Below are 19,363 nucleotides of genomic sequence, written 5' to 3' on the forward strand. Positions count from 1 at the left end.
CTGTATAGGGCTACTTGTAATATAAATAGAAAGAAAAATAAAATGTCAGTACCCTTTTTTTAACTCAATGTTGAAACATGTTGTGATAAAATAATTCAAAAAGGGTACTGAGATTTTTATTTTTCTTTCTATTTAAGTACATGTTATTTTATTACAACACTACCATATAATTCTAACTTTTCAAGAGTCATGAGATATATTATTTCCAATTTAAACAACCAATCATACAGGAATGAGAATATATGTAATGGGTTTTGAAGAGTTTAAACTAAAAATGTGTTGCAATAAAATGAATAGTACCTGATAATTCTTATTGTTCAAATATACAAGCTTCTCCAGCAATATAATAATTAGTATATATTTTATACATTTTAGATTATTTATTCTACATGGGAATTCAAAATGAGGATAATATGATAAGATGATACTACCACAGATTAAATAAGTAATATACGTATTATATAAGTGATATAATTCCTTTATGATACTACTACTATTGAAATATTCAAGTTTATGATGCTGAGTATGGAACATCCACCAGAAAATGGAACATCGCAGTAGGCTATAGTGTTCTTCTAATAAAATCTTTCCTTCTCTCTAAGAGCAGAAAAATCACTCATCTTCAAATGCTTATAACTCAAGAATTGGAGTGAATTTCGCCAATGTGATGACATATTATTGTTCTTCTCCTCAAGTAGCCTACTATCATTCCTGAAAGTTTGAGCGTTTCCAATATCTGATCATTTTTGCAAAAATCGTTTGTTTCATTCATGGATTTTATAAAAAAATGCGATCTCCCAGATTTAGTTGATATTCAGGCTATGGATAGAGGTTGACCTAACAAGTGTTGTGCTATGATAATGAGATGTTTAATAATGCTATTATAAGATGTTTCGCTACAATACAGGGTGAGTTATCCACTGAAACATAATGAAATATTAAATTAACGACTTCAAATTCCATGAAAATTACCTAGATAGAATGGAATAGAATATTATTAGTTCCACTCATAATGAAAGAGATAATGTTAGTTTCAAATAATAAGTAAATTATATGGAACTACAACATCTATTTCATTTCATATGGAGAAATTCCACATATTTGTTCCTAGTGTGAATAATTTTGAAGCAAATAATATTACCGTATGTCATGGCACAGTGAAAATCAATTAATTTAATTAATTTTGAGAGCTTGGAATTCCCAACTATCAACTAAGGAGATTTAGCAAGAAATAAACCCATTTTTTGAGTTGTTTCGTGCCAATTCCATTTGAATATCTTCAACTTCTCCTCTATATATAGGTATGAACAGAACAAGTAAGTTGCTGTGAAGATCGATGCCTATATATATATCAGTATAAACAACTGTGCAATGATGAATGAACATTTGGAGTCATTGATAAAGATAAATATAGATTTGAAGAGAATAAATTATGTCATGGCACAGCAAAAACTAATCATTTTTGAGAGCTCAGAATTGACTAAGAGATTCAGGAAGAAATGAACCCATTTTTTGAGTTGTGTTGTGCCAATTCTATTTGAATATCTTCAACTCCTCCCTCTACATAAATATAAACAGAACACTAAAGTTGGGGAGATCGATACCACTATAAACAACTGTGCAATGATAAAAACATTTGGAAAGTCATTGATAAAGATATAGATACGTTATATAGGAGAAGGGGAACGCTAGCAAGCTGATATATCTTTATTATTATTGACCAAACCTACTGACACTATTCTGCTCATACCCTATAAATTATTAGGAATATATTCAACAATTTCAATGTTCATTAAAGGCTTATCAACCTAATTTACAATTATATTTGCTCATATTCAACTGCTTTATTACCATTACCATTATTGTACATTATGTTCACAAGCTATTTGAGAATGTCGATATGTATATTCTAACCCATATTGGAGCATAATATATTTTGAATTGAATATAAATTTTACCATCAATACCATCCAAGTAGATTTCAACTCTTTGTTCAAAATTCAAAACTCGTGCCTTTTTCATGGCTGTCTCAAAAGCTATTGCTATTGGTCAAATAAAATAGGATGTACGCAGGCGCTTTGATTCTCCTTTTCGTCCTTTGCATAGACAGAGAAGACTACTCCATTTTGCATTTTCTTTATTGACTGGTGAACTGATAGTGACAGACAATATGCTGAAAGAAATGTTTACATTTTGTTGTTAAAAGTGATTAGAATGTATTATTAATTATAAATTGTGATTGTTTATTATTGAAGCTAGGAGTTTCAATCCATCCAAGGCTACAGCTAGAATCTGGTAAGTAATTCTGATCTACAACGTACAAAGTAAAGCAATAACTTATTGCATTTAGGCTACTGATCCTCTATTTACAAAGGATAACCTTAAATCCTCTACCGTTTAGTATTTGTATTGCAATTTTTGATATCTTATTGCTTTGTTGGCCCATTAAAGATAAACTGAACCCAACAAAGAAAAGCCAATAAAATCTCTTGCAGTTATACCTAATAAAATCAAACTCTTTCTGTATTTTTTTCATGTATTGTTGGTTTCTATGTTTGGATTATAATATTTAGGGTAGAATCAACATATCAAACATTATGAGCTAGGAAAATTATACCAAAAAGATTCAGAGGTCTTTGTAAGTTACTTGAAGGCCCATATTTCACTAGGACTCCAGGCTGGGTCACCAGTAGGATACCAGTGGTATCCCTGGGTAAAACAAGATAGGACACCAGCTGGGGCACCAGTGGTGTCCCTGGATAAAGCAAGATAGGACACTATAGTGAGGTCCACGTTATAATGACAGTATTTGATCAGTATTTTGACCGGTGGTACTATCCTTTTCTAGGTCCACAACGATGACAATTATGTTTTTGACAGTGTAGAAATATAATTAGTTAATGCAGAGAATTGGCATCGCTATTCTTCTATCTTTATTCACTGCCATTATAACGTGGACCATACTATAGTGAGATACCAGCTTGGACACCAATGGTATCCACAGGTTAAGCAAAATAGGACACCAGTGAGACACCAGTCGATCTCCAAAATTTAGTGTCCCGATAGTGAGATAGTGATATTCATGATATGAAGTCAGTGGAAAAGATAATCAATAATCATAAGATATAGATATAAGTAATCATAAGAATATCATAAAATAATAAGATATACCATAGTAGCCACTTTTCTTTGTCCACAGCCTTTCTGTAGGCTAGATAGCTGTGATCCCGGTATATATGATATATATTTTGTTTTATTAATTTAAAAGTAGCCCATGTCAATAAGTGTTTTATGATATGCTATTCATTGTTCATATTGATCAATTGGGCCTAAGTTCATAAAATATCATTATAGTACCCTTTTTTGAAATTAATAAGCTATAAAACAATAGGCCTAGATTAAAAACACAAATTAAAACTACTAGTTCCGATCATCTTCAGGTTTTAAATATAAATTTTATCCTCTCATCATCAGCTAGACTCAAAATAATCCTGGAGAGTTGCCTTTGTAAATAAGTAAATAAATTGAAAGCTGTTCTCATTCATTATTACATGGAGAGTTGATGAATAGAAGCCCAGTAAACAATTATGTGGAAGGTCTCTGATAAGACTTCAACATAGGTTTCCAACTTCTTATCAGAACTATTAATAGTCCTCTCAGAACTGTAATATTTTATAGCCCATAAAATTTAATGAATGAACACAAGAATGCTTCTATTCAAAATTTTTTGAAGATAATCCGAAAGCTGATTCTCATGATTATCTGTATCGAAGTTAGCAGTTGTAAAAATCAATGACCTTGTGATCTAGATAACATTTGGACCAATACAGTAACTACTTGGTCATAAATGAGTACTACAGGGTGTCTGATAAGTCACTCCCTATTTTTATACAGCTATAATTTATTCATTTATGAACCAATTTTGTTAAAATTACATTTGTTAGATAGAGCACTCCTCAAGGTTATGTTTAACACCAATTTTTATTTCTTTCAGTTTAAAAATGCCCCCTCTCTTGACTGTGCAAGAAGGAGCCAAAGTAGCAGCTCGTTATGAGGTCTAGGGATCTGTGGTGCGAGTACAAAGATGGTGGAGGGCTGAACGTAGGATCCATGCAACACTGGATGCAAAAACTGTTTTCATCTTAAATTACTAACAACAGGGAGTGTCGCAGATGCAAGACGATCAGGAAGACCATCAACGTCAAGGACAGCAGTGAATGTTGACAGAGTTCGTGAAATTTTCATGAGGAGCCCTAAGAAATCAATGCGTCAAGGATCTCGTGACAGCGGTCTTTCACATTACTCTGTTGCAACGATTCTTAAGAAAGTTCTCAGTGTTTTTGCATCCAGTGTTGCATGGATCCCTCGTTCAGCCCTCCACCACCTTTGTACTCGCACCACAGATCCCTAGACCTCATAACGAGCTGCTACTTTGGCTCCTTCTTGCACAGTCAAGAGAGGGGGAATTTTTAAACTGAAAGAAATAAAAATTGGTGTTAAACATAACCTTGAGGAGTGCTCTAACAAATGAAATTTAAACAAAATTGGTTCATAAATGAATAAATTATAGCTGTATAAAAATAGGGAGTGACTTATCAGACACTCTGTACAAATATAATGATAGCCATTATTTTCAATAGCCTATTTTGTTTTGTAGATAGTTAGTGGTGATGTCAATGCTGAGACCCGGTTGCACAAAAGTCTCTCAACTTTAAATCATGATTAAATGCAACGAAAAACCATCAGAAAAATCTTCTCTGTCGTGGTATTCAATCATGATTAAAATTAACAGGCTGTTGTGCAACTGGGCCTAACTGGGTTTTTGTTTTATATCTTGCAGATAGGCCTAGTGTACATTATTTGTATTCAAAGAAGGAGACTGACCAACCAAAAGGCTTGACCTACTAGGCCTACTCCTTTTCAAAACATATTTTTATTCAAAATTTAACAATTATCAGCCTGCTGGAATTAGAAGAATTTATATTCATAATTTAGAATTTATATCGCTAAGGTTTACTCTGCAAATTGCTGCTCACTGTTAGCTCAATTATTGTATTAATTGAAAACCCACTTGTTATAATGTTTCTGAATTTTTTGTCAAGATATTTACTTAATAGAATTCGAGTTGATTAGTTGAAATACTTGACAACTATAGTCAGGTCCACGTTATAATGGCAGTGTTTGATTAGCAATGGTATTGCTATCCTTGTCTATCATTCAACAAAGCTTATAGCGCTATCTCCTTCTGGCTTTGATCTGTTGCCAGATCGTCTTTCAACAATGTAGAATTATTCATTAATCAACAAAATATTTCAACTCAATTATAAAAATACATTATGAAATTATTGGAAAATTAAATTTCCTGCTTAATAAGATATAATTGATTATTATAAACGAGAATGAACAGTTGATATTACATCAATAAACCTGTTTCAGCTACCGTCTATAGAAGGCATTGACAAGATCGAGGATCGGCAACGTTGTTCTTCTATCTTTTCGTATTTATAGGTGGGTTTCAATTTATTTATAATTATTACTAAACGAAAATCCCAATTAAATGCTGTAAATCACCCCGAAGACTTCTGCTACTGCAAATATTGACAACAGGGTAAACAGCTTGATGGAAATTCGATGAGCGCTACTATACAAAAATTCCCGGATTGTCAGTTTAGTGTAAGGGTAAGCATCCCTGACCGGCAATTAGGAGGTACTGGGTTCTATTCCCGGACTGACAATAGTTTTTGTATAGCGCTCGTCGAATTTCCATCTAGCTGTTTAACTTGTTGTCAATATTTGCAGTAGCAGAAGTCTTCGGGGTGATTTACAGCATTTTACTGGGATTTCCGTTTAATAATAATTAAAAATAAATTTGAAACATTCCTATAAATACAAAAATTATTTGTCATCCCGGGAACAAATAACAATTTTTGTATAGTAGCGCTCATCGAATTTACATCTAGCTGTTTCTGTTGTCAACATTCTCTGTAGCAGAAGTCTTCGGGGGGATTTACAGCATTTAATTTGGATTTTCGTTTAATAATAATTATCCATTAATTAGCATTTGAACAAATGCAACTTCCAATAATTTATTCTGTCTAAGGATTTTAATTTTTTTATACATTTTATTTATTTTACCGGCTTGTTAATATGATTGTTAATTTTACTATTATTTTCATTGAATAAAAATACTAAGAAATTGTCAAAAAACCACAGATTTATTGATAGTTAGAAAGACCGGTTTCGGTTGTTACACCATTGTCAATCTCTGATAAACTATAAACTCAGCTATTTATCAGAAAACTGATTTATCAGAAACCTATAAACTCAGTTTATAGTTTATCAGAGATTGACAATGGTGTAACAACCGAAACCGGTCTTTCTAACTATCAATAAATTTGTGGTTTTCGACAATTTCTTAGTCTTCTTATTCAATATGAATAAATACCACAATATCAACTTCTCAACTACACAAAAATTATTTTCATTGTTGGCTCATGGCGGTCTAAATATCGCTTTCATTAATTCAATTATATATATTTTCTCTCCAATCAAAATATAAATATCTATTTTATTCCATCTGTAGATTTGATATTGTTTAGTTATTTTGGAAGAATCAGAAATGGTTAGATTTGTCCAACAATTATTACCTATTTGTTAATTATCTGTTTTGTCTAATTATCCTATTGTTCATTTTGTTCACAGATCATGAACCCTGACATGGATGACGAATTGGAGATAGAACTCTCCGAACTGATAGTTCCCGGCGCCGAACGCAAAAACGGCTTCAAAACATCACTGGAATCAACCTATTACAACACTCCCCATCCCCGTCTCAAAAACCCCCCACCCATTTGCAACTTCTGCAACAAAAAATTCTGCAACCTAAACTACGTCAAGAAACACATTGAACGGGTACACAACAAAACAGACAAACCTTTCAAGAAATCTAAACTTGAGGAAGTAGAAGAGAAACCTAAACAAAAGTATCTCAGATGTGAGCATTGCACCCAGATTTTCAATTCTATCGCGTACCTCACGAAGCATACGGCCATTGAGCATCAGATCTATGTTAACAATGATCCCAAAAAAGAAGAGGAACATGAGATTTATATGGAAAATGAGATTTATGATAATAATGGACCTGAACCAGTGGCAGAAGACGATGATGATGATATGAGAGACTCTGATGATGTGGTTTTGTTGATCTTGAACGACACCCAGGCTCCAATAACGACAGGGGATTCTGTTAAGAAAATCTTGACCACTAACGAGACGATTGTGGAGAGCAGTGGGGCAACTTTCACTAGAATAGGGGAGGAAAAGTTCACTAGGGTTGGAGGGGATAAGATGGAAAGTTGTGAGAAAAGTTTCACTAGGATTGGTGAGGGCGTTTCGTATGGTGGAGGGGCTGGTACAACCTCGAATGTTGATGGAAATTTGAGGATATCTTATGAGAAAAACGAGGGAACAACGTCACGAGTTGATGGGGGGAACTTGAGGATATCCTATGAGAATAACTGGGGAAAGGTTTCTGTTGTTAATGAGGAAAACTTGAGGATATCCTATGAGGATAATAGAGGGACAAGTGAGGCGAAAAATGATGATGGAAAGTTGGAGATCTCGTTTGAGAGTAACGGAGGAGCAGCTACCAGAAATGAGGATGGAAACTTGAGGATCGGGTATAAAAATAATGGAGGTAATGATAAGTTGAGGGTTGGGTTATGTAATAATGATAAGCTGGAAGATGAAAATGAGGATGTAAAACTAAGAGTATCCTATAACGGAGAAGAGAATGATAGCATCGGAACTAGAAGTAGAACCTTGCGCCGAGCGGTAAAAACGGAAGCCATGGAGAAACGGCGGCAATTTCAAATCTTGGAAAAAACGCGACACGCCAAACGTCGGAAAAAACATGAGAGAACTTTTTTCGAGGTTAAAAAGTTGGGTTCCCGGGGTCGTGCTCCCAACCCCAAGGTTATGGATGAGTTGAAGGTAAACAGTTTGGTGTGTAAAGAGTGCGATAAACCTTTCACAAGCACGTTCAATTTGAAACGTCACATAAAAACACATACTGATACCACCTGTTATAAGAAAATATCCAAGTGCTCGATTTGTGAGGACACTATGAGAACTGATGACTTGAAATCACATTATAAATCGGCGCATGACACGGATTTCGAGGAGGATGTAATGTATTTTGGGTCGAAAGATGAGTTTTTACAGTGGAAGGAAAATATGGAGAGTGAGACGGTGGCCAAGTATGTACAGAACCAAGCACCCAGAACTAACAAAGATGGTTCGAAAGTCACCTATTTCATCTGCCACCGTAACGGCTTCTACAAACCGAAGGGAAAGAACATCAGACGTATGAAGTTGTACGGGAGTAATAAGATCGGTTCACACTGTCCGTCCGCCATTGTTGTTAAGGAGACCAGCTACAAAATTACGGCACGGTTTTATAAGACACACATTGGCCACTCTATGGATCTCAGTCGACTGTCGTTGAGCAACAAGGAGAAAAAGGAGATTGCGCAGAAGATTGCCGCCAAAGTTCCCCTGGAAGATATTTTGAACGATATTCGGGACTCCCTGTATAACGAGCATGTAAAGAGGATACATCTGACTACTAAAACAGATCTACACAACTTGATAGCTAAATTCAAACTGAATCGTAACGAAATTAAGAATGATTCTGAGTATAAAACGGTGGACTCCTGGGTGACAACACATCTATCTTCTAGTATGATAAGGTTGTACAAAAACCAGGGGGATATCTTGGAAGCTTTCCCACAACTAACTCAACAAGATTTTTGTTTAATTGTGGCCAACGATGCTCAAATCTCACTACTACACAAGTACGGGAACTATGTTGTTTGTGTGGATAATACACATGGGTTGGATTCGTTTGGGTTTGAGATGTTTTCGATTCTGGTAGTAGATGAACTGGGGGAAGGTATACCTTGTGCGCTGATGTTCACCACCCGTAATGATACCGCGATTTTGCAGGTGTTTTATCTAGTGATTAGATCGGCGTTATCAGGGTTGAACTTGGAACCCTGTTATTTTATGTCGGATCTAGATGAGGCATCTTACGCGGCATGGTTGGGGGTGTTCCCCTGTAAAGAAACCCAACGATTGTTTAGTAGCTGGCACATCGATGAAGCTTGGAGGACACAAATAGATAAGATCAAAACTAAGGAGCCTATAATCAAGGCAAATATCTACAAACAGGCGAAGATGTTAATGAACGAGAAGAATTTAATGACGTTTGACATGATGGCCAGCAATTTCCTGCATGAACTGTTCGCCAACGAAGAAACCAGGAGTTTTGGGAGCTACATGGAGGTTTTCATAAACGATCCCCAAACGTGGGCTTATGCGCACCGCTTGTACAAAGGCATAGACGCCAGTATACATCTGGAAAACATGCACCGCAACTTGAAACAGATTTTCTTCAAGGGGAAAAAGTTGAAGAGGCTGGATCGAGGGATACAGGCCATCATGAGGTTTGTGAAAGAGAAGATGTTTGACAGGTTGGTTGCCACTGAAAAAGGGGAACTCTCTAAGAAGCTGTTGGATATTAAAGCTAGACACACCACCGCTGCGGAAATCTCCACTAATATGACACCGTTCATCAAACAGGAGGGGCCTGGTGAGTGGACGATATTATCTAAGAAAAACTTGAAAGACTTGTATACAGTTTCCTGGAGGAAGGACGGTTGTAGATGTGGGTTACGATGTGAAACGTGTGAGATTTGTTTGCATAGTTACAGTTGTACATGCCCTGACGCCGCGTTCCATTGGAACATGTGTAAACACATACATTTGATTGCTATGGAATTGAAAGAACAGGAGAGAAATGATGAGCAACATCAGCAGGTTCACCAACATGTTGATCCACAAGTCATGCAGCATGTTGACATGGATGACAACATTGTAACGGATGACGTGTTCGAGATGACACCAGACGTTACAACCGTCATGAACAACACAATCGTCACCCAAAGTGTCACAGTTACCCACCCAGGAACGGTCATAGAATCACATCCGGTAACCGTTACTATATCCCACCACACTCCAGCTCCTCCTGAAATATCGATCGAAACACAGAAATCGGAACTGTTACTTATGTTGCAGCAGTTACTGAATGTAACTGATACTCAGGAACGGGTGGATACTTTCAGGAAGCATCTGCATTTGGTGGAGCAGTCCTATAATGAGGAACTGATAACGCATTCTCAGGAACAGTCACAGGTGATTCCTGAAGAGATCAATAAGAAACTGTATGTGCATAAGTTGTATTTGAGGAATAATGGGAACAATAACCAGCAAGAGGACAATAATACGTGAATTAGTTTCGAAAAAAATGTTTAAAAATGGTAAAAGTAATGTGGAAAACTTATGAAAATAGATGGGTGTTTTCATGGAAGGGTGGAAAATGATTGAGAATTCTGTGGGTAATTTGTAGAAGAGGTGATTTTTCATAGAAAATGTGAAAATGCTTTGATATTTGTGGAAACCCATGATAATTAATTGTGTAAATGAGGAAAATACTTGGATCTATATATAAAGGGTAAAAATATGATGGTGTATTTTATGGAAAACCCTTGTAAAAATGTGGAAAATCGATGTTTTTTCTTATAGATCAATCATGTGTGGAAAATACTTGGATCTATGTATAAAGGGTAAAAATATGATGGTGTATTTTATGGAAAACCCTTGTAAAAATGTGGAAAATCGATGTTTTTTCTTATAGATCAATCATGTAAATATGGGCTTGCTCAACAGCAATTAATAGTATTAGAGCACTGGGAAAGATTCTATTTATTATATATTAACTGGTTAATTATGAAGATTAGGTACAGTGGTAATTGAAGATCTCATGCTCTTTGAAAAGTGTATCAATCATAATATAATATTATATTATGGATAAGTTGAAAAGTGTTCATATTGAAGTATGAAGTAGAAATTTATATCAAGATATAAAGAAGTGGAAGTATTGATTTTAAGATTTTCATTTCAAAAAATGATTGAAGCTTTGAAGTCTATCCTGGAGGAGTTCATCTATGATCCACAAATTGACTGGAGAAGTTTTTTGAAGGAATTACAAAAATTTGGGAGAAAATGGAAAATGGAAAAAAAATGTAAAATGGTGAGGGAGAAAGATGATTCACGACATGAATGTCAGTTTTCTCTTTAAGAAGGAGAAAATTGATGGAACCTACTATAGGATAGAAGAAGACGGAATTTCAATGAAGGGCATTAATACCACCTCAATTCTTCAGATTATCAGGTACAGTAAACTTCCCAATTGTAATTATTTCATAAAATTCCATAAACAAGTCTAATAATATAAAATAAAATTTCATAAACAAGTCCAATAATATAAAATTCCATGAACAAGTCTAATAAAAAAATCAAAGCAGTCTAAACTCTGAAACTGTGATTTTATTTCATAATGAAAACACAAATATTGAAATTGTCAACCACTTTTTATTATTATAGAATATTATAATATACACAGAACCTGGTTTTGTGGCTTTACCAGTCACATCTTCAGCTGTTTATTTACAACTACTAGCTACGAAACGTGGTTCTGTGTATATTATAATATTTTATAATAGCCTAATTAAAAGTGGTTGACAATTTCAATATTTGTGTTTTCATTATGGAAAAGAACCACAGCATCACTCACAACACAACTGTAAGGTTATTTCATAATGTTTAACAGATCCAATTATTCAAGAATCAATGCAGTCTAAGGCCCACCGCAAAGTAGACCCACGCTTATCCACGAAAAGCAACCCACGCCGTGGGATGTTTTATAAACCATTGCTAGGCTTATTCAGACATCTGTGTAATACATGCATACATGCAATGAATAATCCACTTGTCAGCTGATTGATTATGCATAATTCTATAGCAATAGTTTACAAAACATCCCACGGCGTGGGTTAGAGTGGCGTGGATTAGTGTGGGTCTACTCTGCGGCGGGCCTAAGTGCTTTGAAGAACAAGATTAATTATTATTCATGTAGGCTGTATGTTATGTAAATTTACAAATAGAGTCGTTCTGATTTATTTGAATAGATTCAATATCATCATTCAATTCTATTTTGAGCTGATTTGTTAATTTCAAGGAGTGAATTCTGTTGTAATTATTGTCAGTATTCCATGTATTATTGGGAGACAGAAAATATAAGGAGAAATACGTAGTCTCCATTCCTGTAAATAAATAAATAAAATAGATAAATATAGTTACTTCCCAGCAAATCGGTAGTTGATGAAGAAAACATCATTTTGGTAATTCTTCTTACCAAACTTACCATGAATTTAATGTTATTTTTTGAATCAATACTTTTGTCCCTTACCTATAGATATAGAACAAATAGGAGTTGAATACTTTTATAACTATAATACCTTCAAAGACCTATCAGAATACTTTATCTCTTAGGCTGGTCACACACCGATTAGTCAAGACAAGACTAGTCACGTTTAGTCACAATACTTCACATTGCTGCTTATGATGCAACTCACACTGATTAGTTGTTGCAATTAGACATGACTCCATAAGCAACTATGTGAAGTATTGTGACTAAACGTGACTAGTCTTGTCTTGACTAATCGGTGTGTAACCAGCCTTACTTTGGAAGCTATGCCACTATGACTATAGCTATAGCATACTGTATAAGGCTAAGCGCACACCAGTTAGTTAAGACAAGACAAGACATGATCAGACACGTTCAGTCACAATACTTCACATAGGTGCTTGTGACGAAACTCATACTGATTAGTCTAAACGCACACCAGTTAGTTAAGACAAGACAAGACATGATCAGACATAATACTTTACATAGTTGCTTATGACTCAACACACACCGATTAATCATTGCAATTAGACATGTCCTCATAAGCAACTATGTGAAGTATTGTGACTGAACGTGTCTGTTTATGTCTTGTCTTGTCTTGACTAACTGGTGTGTTCCTAGCCTTAGTCATTGTAATTAGGCATGTCTTCATAAGCAACTATGTGAAGTATTGTGACTAAACGTGACTAGTCTTGTCTTGACTAACCTGTGGACGCCCAGCCCAAGGAATTACAATATATAAATTCATTTCTCTTTTTCCAGAGTTGTATCCATGGAATGGAAAACTCAGCTGTCTTGAAAAATGGAACAGAAATGTCTAAAAATTGATTCATGGAATAGTCATTGGTAGATAGATGCTTCATCTGTTGGGGGAATCATGGAGTCATAAATGCCAGGTATGTAAACCTAGCAACAATTTAAATCCGAAACATTAGCAGCATAGTACAAGGGTACTAATTATACTATTAGTCCAGTCAATATAGACATAAAAAGGGAGATGCTAGATACAGGATGTCCCAAAAACCTCGTATTTTCGGCTCATTTTCCAGTTTTCAGCTATTTCTGCCAAATCTCGTAATCGGACAGAAAAAATTGCTCTTGCCTTTTTTTCTAGAATATGAAATTCTGAATAAAATGAGATCATTCGGATCTCTCTATCTCCAATGAGTACAGAGTTATGATTTTTCAAAAATGAGTGAAATTTGAAGAAAAAATCAATTTTGATGAATTTTAGTTTTTGATCAACAATATCTTCCGATTGTTACCATCTAGATGTATAATCCAAAATCCCTCTAGGCGTATTTTTGTGCTCCACAATATGAGATCAGGTAGAGCGCTCTATCTCATATAGATTTCCAGGTACACCTGACAACAATGCTCCTTGTATTGTGAAAAACACCCAATTTTCAGCTTCAACCATCATCACCAACTACATTGTCCTCACATTGATATTTCGCACAATGACATAAGATTATGTTCTATGAGAATCACCCGTTAGATGCACTCCATTTCAGTATTTCCTAGTTGAGAGGCGCGCTTAAGGACACCTCAAGGATCAAAATTTTAAACACTTATAACTTCTGACACAATGCTCAGATTTCATCGTGTTACACTTCATTCTTCTCGGCTCGTCAAGGCGGTCCAAAATCATGCATCATAAGTCAAATTCGGTCGAAAAGTGGAAGATTTATTGTTGAGTGTACTAAAGCCCATTGGTCATTTTTTTGTGTATTGGAATAAGGGCTTAAGTACACTCAACAATAAATTTTCCATTTTTAGACCGAATTTGACTTATGATGCATGATTTTGGACCGCCTTGACGAGCCGAGAAGAATGAAGTGTAGTACGATGAAATCTGAGCATTGTGTCAAAAGTTATAAGTGTTTGAAATTTTGATCCTTGAGGTGTCCTTAAGCGCGCCTCTCAACTAGGAAATACTGAAATGGAGTGCATCTAACGGGTGATTCTCATAGAACATAATCTCATGAACTTATGTCATTGTGCGAAATATCAATGTGAGGACAATGTAGTTGGTGATGATGGTTGAAGCTGAAAATTGGGTGTTTTTCACAATACAAGGAGCATTGTTGTCAGGTGTACCTGGAAATCTATATGAGATAGAGCGCTCTACCTGATCTCAGATTGTGGAGCACAAAAATACGCCTAGAGGGATTTTGGATTATACATCTAGATGGTAACAATCGGACTTCTAATTCATTTCCATAGGATCTCAATTATTATTCATTAATCCATACATCGAATTTCTTTCTAGCTGTTCACCCAGTTGTCAATTTATTTGCAGTAGCAGAAGTCTTCGGAGTGGTTGGCAGCATCTAATTTGAATCTTAAAAATTATTTTCATTCATTAGCATTTGAACAAATTCAATTTCTCATTTATTCCAATTTATAGCATGTAAATTATTCATTTAGGCTATTTATACATAGAATTCGTTTCTAGCTGTTCACCCAGTTGTCAATTTATTTGCAGTAGCAGAAGTCTTCGGAGTGGTTGGCAGCATCTAATTTGAATCTTAAAAATTATTTTCATTCATTAGCATTTGAACAAATTCAATTTCTCATTTATTCCAATTTATAGCATGTAAATTATTCATTTAGGCTATTTATACATAGAATTCGTTTCTAGCTGTTCACCCAGTTGTCAATTTATTTGCAGTAGCAGAAGTCTTCGGAGTGGTTGGCAGCATCTAATTTGAATCTTAAAAATTATTTTCATTCATTAGCATTTGAACAAATTCAATTTCTCATTTATTCCAATTTATAGCATGTAAATTATTCATTTAGGCTATTTATACATAGAATTCGTTTCTAGCTGTTCACCCAGTTGTCAATTTATTTGCAGTAGCAGAAGCCTTCGGAGTGGTTGGCAGCATCTAATTTGAATCTTAAAAATTATTTTCATTCATTAGCATTTGAACAAATTCAATTTCTCATTTATTCCAATTTATAGCATGTAAATTATTCATTTAGGCTATTTATACATAGAATTCGTTTCTAGCTGTTCACCCAGTTGTCAATTTATTTGCAGTAGCAGAAGTCTTCAGGGTGGCTGACATCATTCAATTTCACTTTTTGATTAATAATATTACAGATCCTATATGTTGAATAATGAAATAAAAACACACATATGTTGCCAAATTCTACACAGTTTTATTTGGTACAGAACCATGGTTTCGTGACCACACCGGTCACATTTTATTTGGTCTGTACCAAACTGTGTAGAATTTGACAACATATGTGTGTTTTTATTTCATTATGGAACGGTTCTACAACATTGACAGTGACTCAGTAGAATTCCTATATGTTGAGTTGGCATTGTCATATCAGATGCCCTGGAATTACTTGGGTGTGAACTAAAGAGCCAGACCTTAAACAGTCAGGTCATAGAATATTGTTCATTTTCATACTATGTTAAATTTTCATATCTCTGTAAATTATATTAACAGTCACGAGCTCGTCTTAGAACTTTCAAAAATAATGTTCTGATACAAAAATATTATGTTCTGTTCAAAATATAAGCTTTCGCTCTGAAGAAGTATACATGTGATCTCTTCTCTTCTGTGCTCAGTATGGGTGAGAAAAATGTATACTAGAAATTGAATTGAATTGAATAAAATTGCCTCTATTAAGGGCGGAGTTAGGACTGTAGGACCTCTCTACCACAGAACTCTAACAGATTTATTGTAGAATTCATCAATAATTTTAAGGTGAAATGACAACATCTACACCATTTCACCTTACATGAGAGATACTTACAAATATTTTATGCATAAAATGTGAAGGGTTGTGTGGCAGAGAGGACCTCGAGTCCTAATTTCGCTCTAAATAAAGGAAATATTCAAATTAATTCTAAAAAACTTATGATTTGTGCCTTACCAATAGATATATACACTTTTTGTGATTCTCTCACAAAATGTATACGCGTTCATGATACATAAACTAATTCTCATTATTCTATTATTTCTTCTATCAAAGTGTCTGGTAAGATGTAGTGATATTTATCCTATACTATTAAACGAGCAACTTCTGTTTATATGTTCAGATGTCTAGATGTTTATATGTTTGTATTTCACCGGATCTCAAAAACGGCTCTAACGATTCTCACGAAATTCAGAACATAGTTTATAATATAAAGATTCGATTGCACTAGGTCTCATCCCTAAGAAAACTTGCTGAAGGACATTAAAAGGATAATTATTATTCATCCTTGGGAAAACAGCTGATAATAATTATTTCGTCGTCTGTTGGTGATGGAAGTGAGTGAGCGAGTTCATGTGTGTGGGACTGTGTCAAAATTATGACTCAGCTTTTGAACTTTTGTAATCATTCAATCAGGTACTTAGTGCCGGTTGCAAAAAACCGGGTTATTTTCAATCCTGATTAATTCCAGTAGATCCATCTTTTTAAAATGGTCTTCTCTGATTTGGTTCACGTGAAGTTAATCAGGATTCAAATTTAACCGGCTTTTGTGCAACTGGGCCTTTGTGAGGAAAATTTTCGCAATCCTCTGGGAATTAATCTCAATTTAATGTGATTAGAAAGAACATTTCTGTATGAATATTATTATAATTTCTTCTTTCGTAATAAATTTTTTATGCTTTTGTACTCCAGAGCGAAGCTCGGTCCCCGATATTTCATATAATGAGAACACAAAAATGTAGTCAATTATAACGAATTTATTTGGAGAAACACACAAGCATGTTTCAACACTTATTATGATGACACTCTTAAGATGATCCATATGTGTTGAAACAAGTTTGTATTTTTCTTCAAATAAATTCTTAATATTTGACTTTGTGTTTTCATCATTCATTCTTATTTTTAATCATTGTGTTTTCTGTTCCAGGACACTCAACATACAAACTTCTCAATAATTTCTTCTTTCGTAATAAATTTTTTATGCTTTTGTACTCCAGAGCGAAGCTCGGTACCCGATATTTCATATAATGAGAACACAAAAATGTAGTCAATTATAACGAATTTATTTGGAGAAACACACAAGCATGTTTCAACACCTATTATGATGACACTCTTAAGATGATCCATATGTGTTGAAACAAGTTTGTATTTTTCTTCAAATAAATTCGTAATATTTGACTTTGTGTTTTCATCATTCATCTTATTTTTAATCATTGTGTTTTCTGTTCCAGGACACTCAACATACAAACTTCTCAACGCTTCAAAATGAACAAATCGTATGATAGTAGCATATTCTAGGCATCCTATATGACAATGTAAATAAAGACTGACTACTTTTAAATCATAGTGAACTATACTTTGAACCAAGGTGACGTTTAAAGTACTGTGTAAATAGGGAAAAATGCTAGTCTCAACCGGGAATCGAACCCGGATCCTGCTGCTTCAATTATGTGAGTGGAAATACTCTTGAAAGTTCAAATCATAAAAAAACTGCTATTGCAAAGAAAAGAGAATGAAAATAAGTTTCAAACAAAAATACAAGAAGTCCTATATTCAAATATTCCTATTAGTCTAAATGTTATATCATTTACTTTGTATTATATTTTCTCGATGCTATGCTATACTTCATGTTGTCTATTCAAAACATGTGAATCTGTTCTATTTTCAATGAATATAATAATATTTTCTCAATAAGTGTTCTTGTTTACGTAGCGTAGTGTCGGTTGCACAACAGCCGGTTAAATTTTAACCATGATTAATTCCACTGATAATAAGTTCTCTGATTGGTTCTCGTAAAATTAATCACGGTTAAACTTTAACCGGCTGTTTTGCAACCGGGCATAAAGTGTTCCTTCTTTTGTTAAGTACATTTATCCATTTACTTTAGATGGAAAAACGCCTATAAAGTGCTGAGGTCAACATAATAATGGCAGTATTTTTGTTTAACATCGTTGTTGCTATCCTTGTCTATCATTCGGCAAAGCAGATAGCGTTATCCTTTACCAGTTTCGTTGACAGATATTTATTTATCACTGTAGGAATAATAATTTCTCTAGATGTTGGACGACACATCGAGAGTAGTTTATTCATATATTCAGGAACATTAAATACTATTTTTTATACATTTTCAAAAATATAACATTATTCAAAGCTTTCAAAATTATTATTTGATGAGAAAATAATATAATAATTCAAAAACCGACAACTACCTATGTTAGTATTAACCATACTATAAAACTATTTTAAGATGTAGCACTAGCCAAGTGGTCTGGAGCGTCGCAACTTCAATCTGCTGTGTCTGCGCCTGGTTATGGGTTCGAATCCGCCAAGGAATATGGTTATTTGGTATTCTCTTTTCACATCCCACACACAAGAAAAGGCTGATATATTCATCATGCAACAAAAACATTATATAACCAGTTTTTAATTTTTAATAGTCTGTTTTGAGGTGATGCCCACTTAAGCTTTAGTCTTGTGCTGGGTGATAGGTATGTGAGGAGGATGTAAAGCCTAGGGTGATTAAGGTGGATTCCAAACCAAAGGAAAGTAAAGCATTTCAACGTCAGAGTATAGGTCTACAGAAATACATCTGATTTTGTTATCTTTCATTTTAATATAGTATTTTATTTATCTTATAAATTCATAGCAATCAAATAAAATTATCATTCAAGTTTGTGACTAAAATATAAAAATATTTTTTTTATAGAAGTTGAAGTTTGTGCAAAAAATTGATGATAGCTCAGAAGGTCCAAAAAAATTTCGCCCCCGGGTGGGCTCGAACCACCAACCTTTCGGTTAACAGCCGAACGCGCTAGCCGATTGCGCCACGGAGGCTTCTGACGTCGATTGCTAAATTTATTAATTTTGAAACTGGAGATAACCTCAAAGAATCATAACGACATTTCCAATCATAAAAATAATACCTAATTCTATTTAAATGTTAATTTTGAACGGGTTTATTCATTTTAAATGAGAACAACCGAATAGGTATTGGAAAATATTATGTAATATAAAATAGTTTATAATATGATGCAATATCAAGCCAACCGTGTCTACGTG

General features: G+C 34.4%; 1 protein-coding gene across 2 annotated transcripts; it reads left to right on the forward strand.

Moving 5' to 3' along the window:
• Positions 1 to 2,111: 2,111 nt before the first annotated feature.
• On the forward strand, positions 2,112 to 17,995 carry LOC111058654. Of its 2 annotated transcripts, none has more exons than XM_039430112.1 (4): positions 2,112 to 2,295; positions 6,703 to 11,293; positions 13,130 to 13,263; positions 17,536 to 17,995. In XM_039430112.1, the coding sequence occupies exon 2, from the start codon at positions 6,706 to 6,708 to the stop codon at positions 10,348 to 10,350; it is 3,645 nt and encodes a 1,214-aa protein (XP_039286046.1). In that variant the 5' UTR covers positions 2,112 to 2,295; positions 6,703 to 6,705; the 3' UTR covers positions 10,351 to 11,293; positions 13,130 to 13,263; positions 17,536 to 17,995. The 2 variants fall into 2 exon arrangements, with proteins under 2 accessions (XP_039286046.1, XP_039286047.1); XM_039430113.1 differs by lacking the exon at positions 2,112 to 2,295 and adding an exon at positions 5,458 to 5,508.
• Positions 17,996 to 19,363: the final 1,368 nt, after the last annotated feature.

This window comes from Nilaparvata lugens, chromosome 6 (genome assembly GCF_014356525.2).
Source record: "Nilaparvata lugens isolate BPH chromosome 6, ASM1435652v1, whole genome shotgun sequence".
In the NCBI taxonomy this organism is placed as follows: Eukaryota; Metazoa; Arthropoda; class Insecta; order Hemiptera; family Delphacidae; genus Nilaparvata; species Nilaparvata lugens.

Excerpts from the sequence above, each read along its gene's own strand:
- LOC111058654 (XM_039430112.1), top strand. The coding sequence starts at position 6,706 with ATGAACCCTGACATGGATGACGAATTGGAGATAGAACTCTCCGAACTG.